General features: G+C 34.4%; 1 protein-coding gene and 1 long non-coding RNA gene across 3 annotated transcripts; both read left to right on the forward strand.

Moving 5' to 3' along the window:
• The first annotated feature begins 740 nt into the window (after positions 1-740).
• LOC119651066 lies at positions 741-11,178 on the forward strand. 2 transcript variants are annotated; one of them, XM_038054402.1, is made up of 5 exons: positions 741-946; positions 6,492-6,700; positions 8,553-8,664; positions 9,065-9,379; positions 9,476-11,178. In XM_038054402.1, exons 2-5 carry the CDS (start codon positions 6,494-6,496, stop codon positions 9,643-9,645), a joined length of 804 nt encoding a protein of 267 aa, XP_037910330.1. In that variant the 5' UTR covers positions 741-946; positions 6,492-6,493; the 3' UTR covers positions 9,646-11,178. The 2 variants fall into 2 exon arrangements, with proteins under 2 accessions (XP_037910330.1, XP_037910331.1); XM_038054403.1 differs by having other exon boundaries at positions 9,065-9,373.
• A 51-nt stretch (positions 11,179-11,229) lies between these two features.
• LOC119651067 lies at positions 11,230-15,146 on the forward strand. The gene is made up of 2 exons (XR_005249411.1): positions 11,230-14,049; positions 14,134-15,146. It is a non-coding gene; the product is annotated as an uncharacterized LOC119651067 (long non-coding RNA).
• The last annotated feature ends 699 nt before the right edge of the window (positions 15,147-15,845 follow it).

Here is a 15,845-nt window from a genome sequence, read left to right on the forward strand (position 1 = left end):
GACATTGAAATGAGAACAATATATATATGATGTAATTCAACAAATTGCAAGTAATGGTATCGTCATTGCTGGGCAAATAACGTTAGAGGTAATAGAAAGTGGACAACAGGAAAGGATGTGCTTGCAGGAGTCTGAGGGAAACAGAGAGCTTTCGGTATCATATATTTATATCTTTCAAAATGTAGGTACGTCTACAGGTATATACATAAGTGGGTTAATACAAAAGTTAGCGGCAGATGGCCTTACATGAAAAAGTTTCTAGTTACGAAGGAGAAATGGTTAGCAAGGGATCAGTCTCTCGTGAATGATTCGGTAGAAAATGTCCACGCCTGGTAATAGGCTGCATTTAGAATTAGTTGGAAAATAATTTTACCGGAAATAATATGCGTCATTCAATGGAATTGTAATTCGAAATATTTACCGGTATATTAGCAATTCTAACTAGTGAAATAGAATATGCTTTAAATGAGATAAGCTTCAATTGGATGGTGTTTTTTTTTCAAAGTGTGAATTCGTGGAAGGATTGAAACTGAGGAAGATATTTAATAGCAAGTTTCGGTGAAAAAAAAATTGGGCGGGTCGCCGGAGAGATTAAGTGCAACACAGTTTTACATCGTTGTTTTTTTCAACAGAGAATGCAGTACATGCTCGTTGCCAACGAAATGCGCGTCCATTTTCTTTGTGAATATTCTAAAGTAAATATTCCATAATATGTGATCATACGGTAACCTAAAAGCACAAAAGCAACTGAAATACATCAGTTTGTTTCGAACTTTACGGCAAGCCCTGCCTGCAATCTTATTAAATCCTTACAGCGTGAACAGTTTTAATTGTATCCTCTTCAAATATACAGTTTAAAGTAGTCTCGATATTAGTCATCGGTGAATTATTCCATCAAAAGACTCCAAGCAGGAAAGAACTTATAAAGGAAAGTGTATATATTAAGGTAAGTTTCGCGGGGAGAAATATCGATTTTATTTTTCTTCTATGAGGGCAAAGTCAAAATAAACCGCACGTCAGCGGCAAGAAGTTACAAACCCTGTTTACCTCAATGTTTTCGATTTTCATTCGTGTTCCTTTTTTTCTACTTCAATTGTAAAAGATGAGAAGTCGTACAATGCTATTTTGATTTGGGTGAAAAGTGTATGTTTGGGAATGCATATAGATGCAGTGAATAACCTACAAAAAAAATTCAGGCTTTAATCGAAATCAATAAACTACGAAAATGTCAAAATGATTTGACGCAACACAGATTTTTATTTTGAGCTTTCTGCTTAGATTTGGGGGTCAAATTTAAGCAATGGTGATATAAATTTGCGAAAAAAAAAGTATTTTAAGTAATTATTATTAGCCTTTTATAGACTTTGTTGCCTTATAATGCTTCATACTAGAGACTAGAAAGAATAACTAGTACTTAGTTACTTGTGATTCGAGGAAGATAATCTTTTGTACAAAATTTATAGTTGCACCTTAAGGTAAAATTCTGTACTACAAAATGATCGGGCTTGATCACATTAGCATTATTTGTCCGGGCATTATCGGAAAAATCCCCACCAGCGCTGTTTGCTGAGCAATAAAATTGCTCATACATACTATTTACTATTATAGAAAACCAACTACGCTTCCATTTTCATTATTCAATTATGCAATATGAGCTGCTGTACTCCGGAAACCAGTAATATTCAAGCAAAGTTTTATTCCAACGGCGCAACTTTTAGCACAACCAATGTAGTTAAAAATTGTTTACAAAGTATAAAATACGAATCTTTTATTCAAAATTCCATAAGAAGGCGCTGTAAATGTCTTTCCAAAACAGATGGAAAACTTATTGTTTATTCCCATGGTAAAAAATTTTCTCCCGCTGTGCCTTTAATTCATCTTCAGTTATTTGCGTTTGACATTTCTTTGCGAAGCGGTTGCATTTTACACTTCCACAACATTCTGCATCAGAATTGCACTGAAATAGTAAGAAATATTATGATTTTAATTTGTCATATGCGATTTAGAAAAATAGAAACCTTACCGAATCTCCATGACGACCACAAAAATCTCCCGCTATTGCGCAAATTATTAACATTGCAAAAATTATTACGAATTTTAGATTCATCTGCAAGAATTCAGTATATTTATTTGATTGAAAAATTTGAAAAATCGAATAGATTTGTTGAGGTATGAAATCATCTTTGTTCAAAATTATTCAGCAATTGAAAACAATAAATAAATATGATAAATATTCCTAAGATGAGGACACGAAGTCCTACGTTTGAGCGATCATGAAAGACCACTACCCCAAAACATTTTTAGTCCATCTGTGGATAAAAACACTTTAAAGTGTAAGTGTGTAAATCATCATAAATGTCGTGAACTGGCAGATCAGAAGTATTTGTATGATATCAAACTCTGTACTGGTACTGAATCATCGTAGAGGTCCGCTGTGTATAACAGCATTGTTTGGTTGAGGTTTTCGGTCCTCATATTCACAGCCGAACACATTTCTATTATTGTTTGCGAATTTTACAAGCAAATCGCATCTTTCCGGGAAAAGTAGAATAAGTGGGATGCATATGCTCGCTCCCCTTATCATTCAGTAATTCGAGTGAGATTCAGGACAAAACCAGGGTGCGGTTGAGTTATAATTTAATGAAGAGAAATGGTGTGAGGCAGCCACATATCATTACTTAATGTTATCATTTCCTATTTCATTGTTAACGAGAATAAGCATCTGTTCTAATACCAATCAGTGCAGGTCGCAAATATGCATGACCAAAACTTATATCGCAATCCAGAGTGAGAGTCTTTGATTATAACTACTAAAGACCAATCGAGTTTTGATTAATATTGAGCAATTGGTACATCATTCATAATACGTGTGGTTATATTCAAATCGAATGTATGTATGTAGGCTTTGATCAATCACCGATTTTTTAAATTATGCGTTAACTTTTTCTTTCAGTAACAATAGCACCACGATTAGTTGTGGAAAAAAATTTTATATAGTATATTAGGCTTTAAATTGGAAAATATTAATCAAATCAAAGTTGCAAGACACTTATTTATCAGTAATTTTCGTTACTTGACCCCAAATGCCATGATGTTATGAGTTGAATGATTATACGCATCTAGGAATACGAACACATTTTCATTTTCCTAAGAATAATGAGCTGATATTATGCTTATGAGATATTATTGAAATTCTAGGAAACGCTTTCACATATTAAAAATATTCTTTTACTTGGAAAAACGGAATGAAGTGATTTTCAATTTTTGAGAAGTAGATGTTATTGTTTACTAAATGAATGTGCATAAACATGACGTCATGGTAACTTTGGATTTTCCAATTTTGCCAAAGAGTTTTGATTTGCTATTCCATACGGGGCAAAAGTGGAATTAATATTTAACTTTCGATTCTGAGTACTTTTCCGTATATTTACAAACTAAATATGAATGATCAGATGTATACAATTTACTGCTAAGAAAATTATTTTTTCGCTCTTTCGAAGTTTTTATCTAATTTTGAAATTTTAAAATTATCTTATTCTACTTGCATATTCAACATCTAGACTCATTCATGCGAGTCTAATTCTAAGCCTATTTACTGCACTATTAAACATTAATTAGAGAAGTTACTATATTCCCCGTGGCCTTGTACTATTAAGTTGTTTGATAATTGTCGTGTTTCTTGAAAATCTCCTGCTACTGTACATTCAATGATTTTCCAAATGGTCTTTGATTTGCTTTGATAAATATTTGTGGTATTTTTCTTTTGATATGTCTTTTGTCTGTTTTCGACATCCCTCTGGCATTACTTGTATGCAACCATTTGGCAAAAGGAATTGATAGATTTCCCCAGAAAATACTTTGCAACGCCGAGCAGACAGTTTGGATCTACTACAAAACCTCATGAACCTAAATTAAAAACCTGTACGACAAGCGTTAACATCCATATTTATTATCTCTCTCGCCGGTTTTTTCATGGCCGTATTTCTGCCTTGTTTGCTATACAGAAAATTCTCTCTTTATATGATTCATCTTTAAACGAAGCATTTTATTCTGAATTTATCGTTCATTGTTTAATGAATGTGTCACAATATTGCTTAGGTGAGCAAAAACTGTTATTTCTTATAAAAATAGCGCAGAAGTACCTGCTTACAAAGAATACTATGTTGATTTCATTTGGCATTTTGTTATGAGCACATAAAAGCCCACAGCCGGTAACCGAAACTCATTCGATTGAATAATCTTCTACTTCAAAAAACCTATGAAGGTGAGATTCATTATTTCTCAAGAAATACCACAGTAATTACAGATGCAAGATCATCTACTATGGAATGAAGTCTTTTCAATTGATAGTACTCCTCCAGATTTAGGTGAATGTGGATGAAGAAGACTTTAAAATAACTTAGTATATTAATAATAAGACTGACATACCGTGAATAAAGTTATTATTATAGATAGTGAAGATTTCTTGAAGAATTCCTTGATCACTTGGAACACAACAACCAAATTACTAGCTCACACTGTGGTGATTAACTGACCGCCTGGAAAATTTCTCTAACCAATTTAACTTCAATTTCGCAACTCCCCACTATTACGAAAAGCTGAGAATACTTGAAATAGAAAGGCACGAAATTTGTAAAGAGTCGTAAAGAGAGTATGCACATAGCTTTTGAATGTTCACGTTTCCTTTCCATAGAGTCTTGTGTGGAAATATAAATAATGTATTCACTGGAGTTTGCAGGAAAGCTCTACTGATACAAGTCAAGAAATCAAATAGCGCGAAATTGTATTAAAGCTTTCTTAGGTGAATTATAATTTTGAGGTCTTGCTATATAGGTCAATTGCATTCGAACTTTCAAAACAAAATTTTCGCTTGACGTAATGGGGAAGATGTAGATAGGAAAGGGAACGATTTACGCTAATCTGGATTTTTTTTTATAACTTTGGGGTTAAGTGATCTTAAATGTTTATTTCGGTTTCAGTCAAAACTCAATCAGTTTTTTTCAGACTGCCAATGTTGCTCCATTGCGGTAATTAACTAACCCAGCAAATTTTAAAACCAACACCTAGAGATGTTATCACTGGATGGTTTTTTTAAATATTAACTGCATCTTCCATAATATTTTCTTATATGCGAGAAACGGTTAAAAGAAATGTTTCACTTTTATTATATGTGGGAAGCTGTTAAAGGTGTTCAGGCTGATTTTATATGGGTATCTACTGTTTACTAAGAGTGATAAAATTCCCAAACTCTTAAAATACCCATTGCTTCGGTAGCCCATTCGGCTCAGTCAGTGTTATAACTAATCTTGATAGCGTCTCCATAAAATTTAATTGGCAACCGATAGGGCGCCAAGTATTTACATAGTAAAAACCAATAAAAAATATTAGTTTCTCAAGCTACATATACAAGAAACATAAGTTTAGTGTTGATTGGCTAAATCTATTTTATCTTCCATTGGAAATAAAAAGAAAACTTCAAAATAGAATATTGTGGTGAACCCATAAAATAACCAATTAAAGTCGAGATTTGAATCAGGTCCTGTTTCCGGTGGCGTCTACCTAACCTATACATCAGCATTTTGATTTAGACATTTTTGCCGAAATAACAATATAACTTAGCGACAAACAAACCCGGACCTGAAAGCTGTGTTATCTCTTGTTTATTTCTTGAGGCAAATCAAAAACTACATCGAATTCTGATATACAGTGGAATCCCGGTAATTCGTATATCGATTATTCGCAGTTTCCGCTAATTTGTACAAATTTGCAGGTCCCCAGAATTAATTTTCTATATTTTGCACTCCCAATAATTGGTAATCTGGATGTTTCGTTCGAAATCGTCAATCTCTTGACCATAAAAATTATCGGCATTCTATTGTATTTAAAATGCCTTTCGTAAACCATAGGGCGTGAGAAAATTAACTGTGGGTGGATTTCACATTTAACAAGCAATTAAGTATAAATACATATTAAATTTTGTTGCATGGTCTTATTTCTGATATTGGGTAACACAAACACAGAAGAGTGGGGGCTTAAATTGTATGTCCCGAAAAGTGTAACAGGATATGTCCTCAGAACCCATCGAATCGAAAAATCTGAAAAAAATCAGAATAGGACATCTAGACCTCAAAATACATCCCATTCCGATATCGCACAATCTAACTGTTAGGTAACTATTAAGTTAAAATAGATAAACACACATATGTCATTTGATTAGAGCTAAAAGGAGAAACGTTACAAATGAGGATTGGATAAGCGCCAGGGGGAGGTGAGGTTGGTATCATTGATAGTATTATGAATGCAGGAAAATATATGAACATGTTGCAATACAATTTTAAAAAAAAATCTGCAAAATTTACAAATAAAGCGGAGTTATTTGTTCCAGCAGGACGATGTTATTAGTAGCGCTTTTGAGAAATACATGAACGATTAAATCAGAATTCCAATATCTGTAAAACATCAAGCGCCTTTATAATAATTTAATTTTTTAGAAATGCATTCTGTGGGTATTCATTCAGCATTAGCGATAAAACGCCAACGAAAAAGACGTGATGAACAAAGACGTGCGAAGGAGCGGCGATATAGCATACAAAGTTCAGAAAGCGGAGACACATTGCATTCACCACATGGATCCACAAGACGAAAATTTCATCATAAACATTATGCCTCGAAGTCAAATACTGCCATGTTGGAAAGTCAGGTGAGTTACTGTATATACACAAAAATATATACGCAAATGATAATTTTCCATTTTCTGGCCCCGAATCTTTAGGCCTGGGTTATGCCCTGTTTACCATACATGTTTCACCTGGATTACTTTTACAATGATACTACCAGCATTCTTGTTCTTTTTCTTCAGCTTGGATCCCAACTTTTCGCTTTGCAGAGTTCAGATGTGATATCGTCAGGTCCTGTTGCTTTCCCCGATTTCATTCGTTTTATTGTTTCCTCGGCTTCAGTTCCGCTGACAGGTGGAATTGGTCCAAATGTCGGCAATGATTGCGGAAGTGGAGGATGAACAAATACTTCCGTTGAAATTTGCTCGAAATATTCTCATTAACGCAACGGAAGGGTTTGATATCCCGTGTGCGTTGGTGTCGTCTTTTGGCAAGTCGATACAGATCGCTCTCGCCATCCCTAGTGTCCAGTTTATCGTCAAGGTCTTTGTAATGGGCCACTTGGTTGACAGCGATCTCTTTCTTTGTTTCCCGGTTGGCATTCTTATAAATTTGCCATTGGCGAGCGTTTTATCGTCGAGAAACTTGTGGTAGAGGCGGTTTTTTTTCACAGGCCTTCATTTCAAAGTCGTCACTCCAAAGGCGAGTATCTCGGTTGTTGTACCGTATACCTGGCGGGCTAGTGCGTTCCTTACCCTGAGGCGCGGTGGCTTGATTCGCAAGACGGCAATTAACCTCCGATGTTGAAATGCGATGGTCTAATAGGAAATGGCTTTGCAATCAGTAACGGTGGTAAAATGTCGGCGTCTTATGAGAATATAGTCGATTTGCGTTTTACTGCTTCCACTATAAAATGTAGGAAGATGAGACAGTCGTTTGATGTATCATGTATTCATAAGTACAAGGTCATAGTCGTTCGTAAAATCGACTATTCGCTCGCTTCCTCCATGGCACCTGTTACCGCCTGCCTTTTCACCCACATGACCATTAAGGTCGTCTGCAATGATGATATAGTCATCAGCAGGCACGTTGCAGGTCTTAACATCGAGCAGTTGCCAGAAGGCGTCTTTCTCGTTATCTGGTCGATTTGTTTGTGGTGCACTGAAGAAGTAAATAGTGCAATCAGCTGATATAATCGTTAGCTTCATCAGCCGGTCATCAAATCGTTCGGGTTCTTTAATGGTTTCACAGAAACCATCTGAGATTGCAACATCAAAACCCTATTGAGTGTGCGGGTTATCAAAATAGAGAAGTTTATAGCCATTTTTACTGCGTTCGCGTTCTATGTTGCAGCTTTTGGTAAAGCGCAGATATCAATGCGCCTTTTCTGAAGAGCTCCTATAAATTCCTCGGTCTTTCCAGTCAGGGTGCCAATATTTAGAATGCAGATACGTGTTTTTCACGGGCTTGTACAAGTAAATCTATGTGTAAAGCAACGAAATTCGTCAAGATAATTTAGTGAGGTGAATAACTGTGAAAAATACCACACCTGGACTTTCTTGTCGATTGCGCTTAAAGTCGTTTTCCGAATTTATTCAAAAAATTGATTAGCTTTGCAGAGGACCTAGGTGATGGAATGGAAACGGAGCCTGAATCTGATGAGTGCTTTCTCCTCAATTGTGGAACTTTCGGAATGAAAATTACCAATTTCTCTGTGACGTATTATATTTATTTACTTGTTTGATGCGTCTGTAAGGAGAAATCATGCATGGCTTGAGATACCTTCGATCGTGTTGCATGAAAACTGTGAAGAAATCAACTTTATGAAATGGCTGCTGAATACACATTAACGATTTCAATACTTTCATACTTCTGCGTATATACTGTACAGTATGCATTTTTCCATAGTTATATTTACTCTTTCGATTCTTTTAGGTCGTAACGAGCATCGGAATGCTTCACATTGGTGTTGTTTTCATCGTTTTTGGAGTATTCTTACTTGGGGCTGGTATTATACCTGATGACACTCCTTCGTGGAATATGTTTGGTAAGAGTTGGTTTTCTTGCATTCATTTATTCATTGACCATACCAATGATTTTCGTGTGATGTAAATTTGATTATTGAAACTACAACGTGTCCCTAGTCTCAACTAAAATCGATTCCATATGATACATATTTATGTTTGTCAAAAAATATAATATAATTTCAACGTTAGAAATGACTTAACGCGTAACTGGTTAATATACATATATAATATGATAATTCTTGAAGAATCAAAGTGTAATGGATAACTCACACTTAAATTACTGTAGATGAGTTATCAACTTATAGTGGATTGTTGTGCTCTCAAATATGAGGGAAGTTAATCACACTGTTTTCATCTTTGCAATATAATCCTCAAGTCCTTGAGAATGCTAGGAAGATGATTCTATTCTGTATATTTTAGGTTCCAGTAGCTCTTGGTGGAATGAAGTAACGTGTACGGGACTCTTCTCCACTGGTCTCGGAATTTTTCTTCTTGTTCTGAATTGCCTCATCAGCAAGAAAGAAGAAGAAGATCTCGAAGACTACGTACAACGACAATTAACCCGCTCAAGATCTGGTCATCGTTTGGAACGGGATGCCGAAACTGGTGTCCTGACGACACGTCACACACGTAAAGCACTTGCCCTCAAGCATGACAGTTTCGATAATTTGTCACACTCGAATGTGACTCCCGAAACAAGTGAGATGGTCACACCGACAACGCCAGTTGGTAACTGTAAAGTTTATCCACAAAAGCATATCATAAAGTCGAAGAATTTTCAGTAAAAAAATTATTTTTATTGCTCCTTTTCTCTCTTGTCTGTTAATGCAGGTATAGGCAATTCAGGAGATATGCTATTAGAAAAAATCATGGAGGAGGATAGCAGTTATACGGATGAAAGAAATTGCGGAGAAATACAATCGCCAGTGGGAAACGATAAAAGGTATCTATTAGGCAATGGTCACACCATCGGTGGAAACATACCAATCACTCGGATTTAATAGATTTCGTGTATGGTAATGAGAAACGCAACACGAGCTGAATGTCAACAGGTCGACACTTTGTTGCGTCTAGGAACTCTGTTGGTGAATATACGCTAAAAGAAAGAAATGGTGCGTAATTATGCCTCCTGCCCTTTAATAATTAGTGAAATAGAAAATTATAGAGTAAATCCCAAATTATTTATAATCGTAGCTATATGTATGTAGTAAAAGGAAACATCAAAATCTCGACAATTTTATTTTTATATTTATTATGAAGCTATAATAAGGCAATATTGATATTACATTATCTTATTTAATGCTTTTTCTCTTAAATATTTCAAACGTTCAATCAAAATAATGTGAACACCGATAAGCAATGCAAATTGTATTGTCTCATGTCCCATTGCTTTTACATGATCAATCAGTTAATACTTTACCAAGAAATGCCTCTTATGTAGGATATTTTACTTTTCAATAGATTTCGTTCGAAAGTTTTAGCTTCGTTCGTGAATATTTTGACAAGACTCAAATACATAGTTATTACGGAACATCCTCAATCGGTGGAAACAAAAGTTCGGAACAAAAATTGAAATACATAATAACAAAAATAAATCACGACTCACTCAAACAAAACAATTCACAGTTTCCCTTTTCGTACATTGAGCAAATTTCATCAGTGTAGTGTTTGATCGCGTTTGGCCTGAGGTGCTGTCTTGGTCTGATTAGCTGCAGTAAAGCGCCCGCCGCCAAGAAAAATCTATCCGATCAAAAAAGATGGTAATTTTCACAATGTCTGGAATACACCAACGATTAAATGATTTGATCCAATTGAATTATTCGATTTGTGCCATATGGAGTCTGCCTTTGGCTTAGTGGGAGAAAGTTTGGTTTATATCGATGATCGACTCTATCAAGTAGTTGACAGTAATAATTGGATGTGGAAGCATTTTCATCACATCACTGTTAGCAACAGACTACTTCGTGTCACAAGGAAGGATCAATTCCACAACCGTCCCCTCGAACTGATGCAGGAGCGTTATGCAGTGGCAGTCTCAGCACATTTTAAATGTTTATGAATTCATTAGGCATGGTCATTATTGATTTGATGACAGTCCCATTTTGTGTAAATGCCGAATCGCAGTTGACTGTGATGAATGCAATTCAAATGGTGAAAAGAGTTCCCTTTGCTTATGATAAACCACAGGATACCCTGCAACTTTTGACAAGATCTCGAATCTATCATAAACTGATGTTGTTGGCTATGGTACAGGAACAGTCGCCAACGCTATACGTTTAGAAATAAATCTATTTGTTATACATGACGAATTATTTTAACGCGAGAAACTAAGTCGTTTATTAAATACAGAAAGAATATAAATGGCAAGTTGCGGGTTGATCAGCTAAAAAAATATTAATAATTCCAACTGTGTGCAACTGAATACTGTGATTTCATTAGCTTCTTTTCATCTTTCATAGTTTTCAAAGAAAATACCAGCAGATAAATATTTTGTTCATCGTATAGGACATATAATACTATATTAAGTTTCATAATTTTTTCCTTCGTTGTTCCTAGCATTGAATTCAAATAATATTTCGTTTTATATTTACTGCTGAGTACATATATACCATGCATATATTCACTATATACTCGTATAATTGATTTTCATATAAATTTTGAAAAGATTAAGTTCGAAAGTGAGATTTTTAGTTGGTTGACTAGTTGATCATGTATAAGGCAATGTGAAAGAATTAAATACGAAAAGGCTAATTACACTTACTTCGACTGAATATTCAATATATATATATATATTTGTGGAGCTAATTCGAAAGTGAATGGCTGTCTCTCACCTACACCAGTACTTGTATTTAAAATTTTTACAAAATCAATTGTTGTGATAAAAATATCATTTTTTTCCAATTTCAATGTTAGACACATCAATTTAATTTCTAAAATGTACGTGAGGAAGAAGTTAATAAATAGAAGTATATCTCTACTTTCATATAAATTTAATGTAGGCAAATTGAAAAGGCTTTCTTATGACGTCACGTCATTGTAAACGTTTACATTTCTTTGTTCATTGCTAAGCGTTTATAAGATATAATCAAACTTCATTTCTAATTTAGAATAATCAGGACTAACAGAAGCACTTTTTACACAAACGTTCTTTAACAAATTTGTTATTGTATATACGTCTTTATTTTGACGTAGATATGTTTCAATTTTTATAACCTTTTGAAAAGCAGATCTCTTATATACATATATATAACATTAAATTAGCACAAAAATCTCGAATTAACGTTTTTCGACCAATTAACATAATAAAATATTCTAATGTAAATAATACTCCTTATGGTATATAAGACTATCTAAGGTTGAAATATGAACGAAAAAACAAAATTAATTGCTTTTTTGAAATCTATTTTTACTGCTACTTGAAAGAAATGTGTATTAATCATTAAGGAAAACATGATGTTACTTTAATTGGCATTATATTTTCATGAACAACTGCTAAATTTTCATAATAACAAAATATGTTAGTGTGCAGAATAAGTGATCGACCGTGGATTCCTTTCAGTGTATGTCAACGTAAGCTTACATATATTTAAATTTGGAAAAGTTACAATGATAACATCAGTAAAGTTTCTTTGGACTCGAAAAAAAAAACAAAATGTTTCAAGGTAAAATAAAGCACGCCGTTAAAAACTTACGTTCAAAGAGAATTTTTAAGCCACATGGTTTCCCCTAAGTGTAAAACAGTTGAAAGCACTTGACAATTTTGATGTGAAATTTTCCATGATATTGGTTTACAATTTTGAAGTTATATGGCTAATCTCTTGAGCTGGTAAAAAAGAAACATATATATAACTATTCGGGCAATACTTCCATAGTCTTTCTAAAAACTATACAAAATTTTGATTTTAGGATAAATAAAGCATATAGTAAAAGAAAAAATAAGTCTTAAGTCGGCATTCAATCAAGTCGTTGTAACCGTTGAAATTTGGAGAACCGGCCATTGCCTTGTATCTAATGCAAATACAGTATTCAAAATAAGTGACTACAAAACCTACGCACGATGAAATAGTCATTCTCCTTCATTTATTCAAACTAACTTCAAACCCAATAGCTCAATTAAGAAAAACAGTAACAGTATATTATAGATACCCGACAGGAAAATCGCTTTTTGGCAGTGAAATTAAAAACAAGACAATCCATTCTAATTTATATGTTCTAGTCACCTTTCTGATTAAATTGGATTTGATAGCTGTGTACGTATTTTCATTGGAAAATAACAATAGACTTTTCAATGTGTTAGTATAAAAAATATGATCAGCAAACTTTAGTGTAAAATATTTAGAGATCTATTCGATTACATTCAGTACAGAAGAGTTGTAGTAGTTTTTCAGACGTTCGTAAAGATACTTCCTAGGGGTCAGTGTACTTAGCGCATACTATTCCTTCTGATGAACCTTTCAAGTCAACTTCAAATATTCAGTTATCCTTTAATAAATGGCGTACTTTCTCAAATATCCAATTTGAACGAGTTGACTCTTTCAAAAACAAAAGTGCATTATGCGAGTAGTATTACCAAAATGACATATTATATTTTAGAAATTATTAAAAAAATGTGTGCGATTCATCATATCATTCCCCTTTTTAGAAACATAACATATTAACAAACACATCTGATATTTTATGAGATTGAAATGGTATATTCAGCTGTAAATACCTTCACTCAATAAAACGATTTTTTTAAATCAACAAAATATAAAATGAAAGTGATTCCATGATAAAGCATTTACAAATAATTTATAAATATCTGCCCACATATATTATTTGATTATCTTGCACTTTTAAAAGGCGTCACCAGCTTTGTCATTTTGAATAATGAGTTCGATACCACAGTATCTATACAATAACTCATTATACATATTTTCATCATTATAAACGGCGCAACAACTGGTGTCCGACCTAAGCTGGCCGACTTGCACAGAGAGAAAGTCCGATCTGGTAGTGATGAGCGTGGAGTGAAGTTCTAGACTTATGAAACCATCCAGCCTACCATGATAGCAAGGCATATCTTGTGGACGGTTCCCAGCAAAGTGAGAATTCTATAATTACTGCATTGGATGATATCTCCCTATTTAACCACTTCGGTTGGAATTATCTCGGCTGTCAGCGACGTAAGCCAACGAACTGCACGAAACGAAACTTGTACTTCTCGAGGTCAAAGGCTTGTCTGTTTTCTTAGGCTTCGTTTTTGTCTGTCAAGTCGCTTCTCTGCTCAGCGGAATCAGCGTCAAGTCTTTGTACGTGGCTGTGTTCTTTATGATTATTAAACTATCCACTCTGCAACATACTTCTAGTCGTTCTGACTTTTCTTGCAACTGTGGCGTAACCATACCAACGATAAAGTTCTTCAGGTGATTATGAAAATCATTTATTATGTTTCATTTTCTGGGAATCTGATTGCTGTGGTTATTGTAGCATCCACTTCCTACTTGCAGGTGTTTGGCTGGTTGAGCCTTTATTGATTCTCACCTGATTTTGAGATGTTTTCGTTATTTGAGCTAAGAGCACTATGTCAATGAGATGGTAACATTGATCAAGACGAGGAGGTGGCGGTGTTCAATTAACATATAGTTAATTTGAGTGAAAGTACAAAAAAAGAAATATATACGCCGGCTCAGACTACGCTTGACAACCGAGTAACTATTCGCCTAAATTGAAATCCAATTGTTTGACCTTCTGTAAGTAGACTAAAGGCCGGGTGGTTCTTATCCTTGATATAAAGAGAAATTCGTTTCTGTTATGCTATGTTATGTTTTGATAATTTCTACCTTATTGCCAAATAATAATTAGTCTTGAAATTAATTTAACAATACACTCTTATGGTAGCGATAGACAGGCAAGGTTAACCATTCAACTGGTTACTCTATTGAATGGTTTGGTGAATGGCGGCACCGCCTCTCCCAAACGAATAGCATTAAGTGCATTGCATGCATAACATGATTTTTCATACATCGTTTTCTTAGATTATCGTCTGGTGTTAGTATGCCCTAAACGGGCGTAGATAGCGATCGAGAGATTTCATGTCCATTTTTCTTTTCTCTGCTATATGTATGCCTGATGTAACCGACTTGCTTCACCTTGTTGAATACTTTTGCCAATGTAGGTACCGAATAAGTAACATTATGCTCTTTACAGCAAGCTTACCGAAAATTTCTTACAGGGGGAACATTGCTATGCGCATCTTCCACTTGCATTATTGCGCCATTTGAATACGCTATAAATGAGCGCAGATATCAATAAGAAGAGCCCATCTTTCATTTTTCCTTTTCTAAAATATTTTTGTATGTACGCCTTTATAATACTGATGAAATGCACTTACTTTTGTTTTTGATCATGACATGCAAAGTGATTCATTGTAGTTATAACATCCCGTCAGAGTTATCGTAATGAGAACTATTTGTGTACTAAATCAGCATAAAAAGTAACTTATCGTACTCCAGTGATAACGCACTGGGCACATTTTTCCTAATTATACCATTTCCTTTTGAATCTGAAACTACCAGCATTAGTTAAAATGGCTGCAAGTCAGTAATGGAAACAAGATGTAATTTACTTAGAATCCACAACATTTTATAGTTGATATACATAGTACATTTTTCAAAATAACAATGCAGCCTCAATGCAAATTATACAGCTAACTTAAAGTGTTGTTCTTTATATGGAAGTTTGATTTCACAGACGAATTGCTTACTTTCACACTATAAACCTCGTTCGTCGATTCAACTCATTCGAATTAAAATTCACTTGCAAATTAAAGTATAGGACATTATAGCTAGAATATCGCACATTCATTCGATGAAAGTTGATTGTTTTAAAGTTAGATATGGAAAGCCTATAAAGTAATTCCTCTGAACAGAAAAGCTTCTTGTAAAAATTCCTTTGGAAAGGTAAATGTAGAGTGGAAATGAATACGAATCACTGAAGTATGGAATTCAAGTCGAAATGTCAACATTTCGTTGATGTTTTGTAAATGGCTTGGTAATGTTAAGGGTGTGTATTGTGTTTCGAGTTTTCTTTTCTTGATACAGTCTTTCCACGCCTTGGAAAATTTCCACAAACACCACAATGCCCGTTAAAATTTCAAGTGAACATTATTCTTTACTCGAATAAATTAAGCTTATAACACTTAATATTGCGCCCTTGATGC

Source organism: Hermetia illucens, chromosome 3 (genome assembly GCF_905115235.1).
Source record: "Hermetia illucens chromosome 3, iHerIll2.2.curated.20191125, whole genome shotgun sequence".
NCBI classification, from domain to species: domain Eukaryota; kingdom Metazoa; phylum Arthropoda; class Insecta; order Diptera; family Stratiomyidae; genus Hermetia; species Hermetia illucens.

Excerpts from the sequence above, each read along its gene's own strand:
- LOC119651066 (XM_038054402.1), top strand. The coding sequence starts at position 6,494 with ATGCATTCTGTGGGTATTCATTCAGCATTAGCGATAAAACGCCAACGA. Across the intron at positions 8,665-9,064 it reads TCCTTCGTGGAATATGTTTG|GTTCCAGTAGCTCTTGGTGG; the intron begins GTAAGAGTTGGT and ends TGTATATTTTAG. Across the intron at positions 9,380-9,475 it reads GACAACGCCAGTTGGTAACT|GTATAGGCAATTCAGGAGAT; the intron begins GTAAAGTTTATC and ends CTGTTAATGCAG.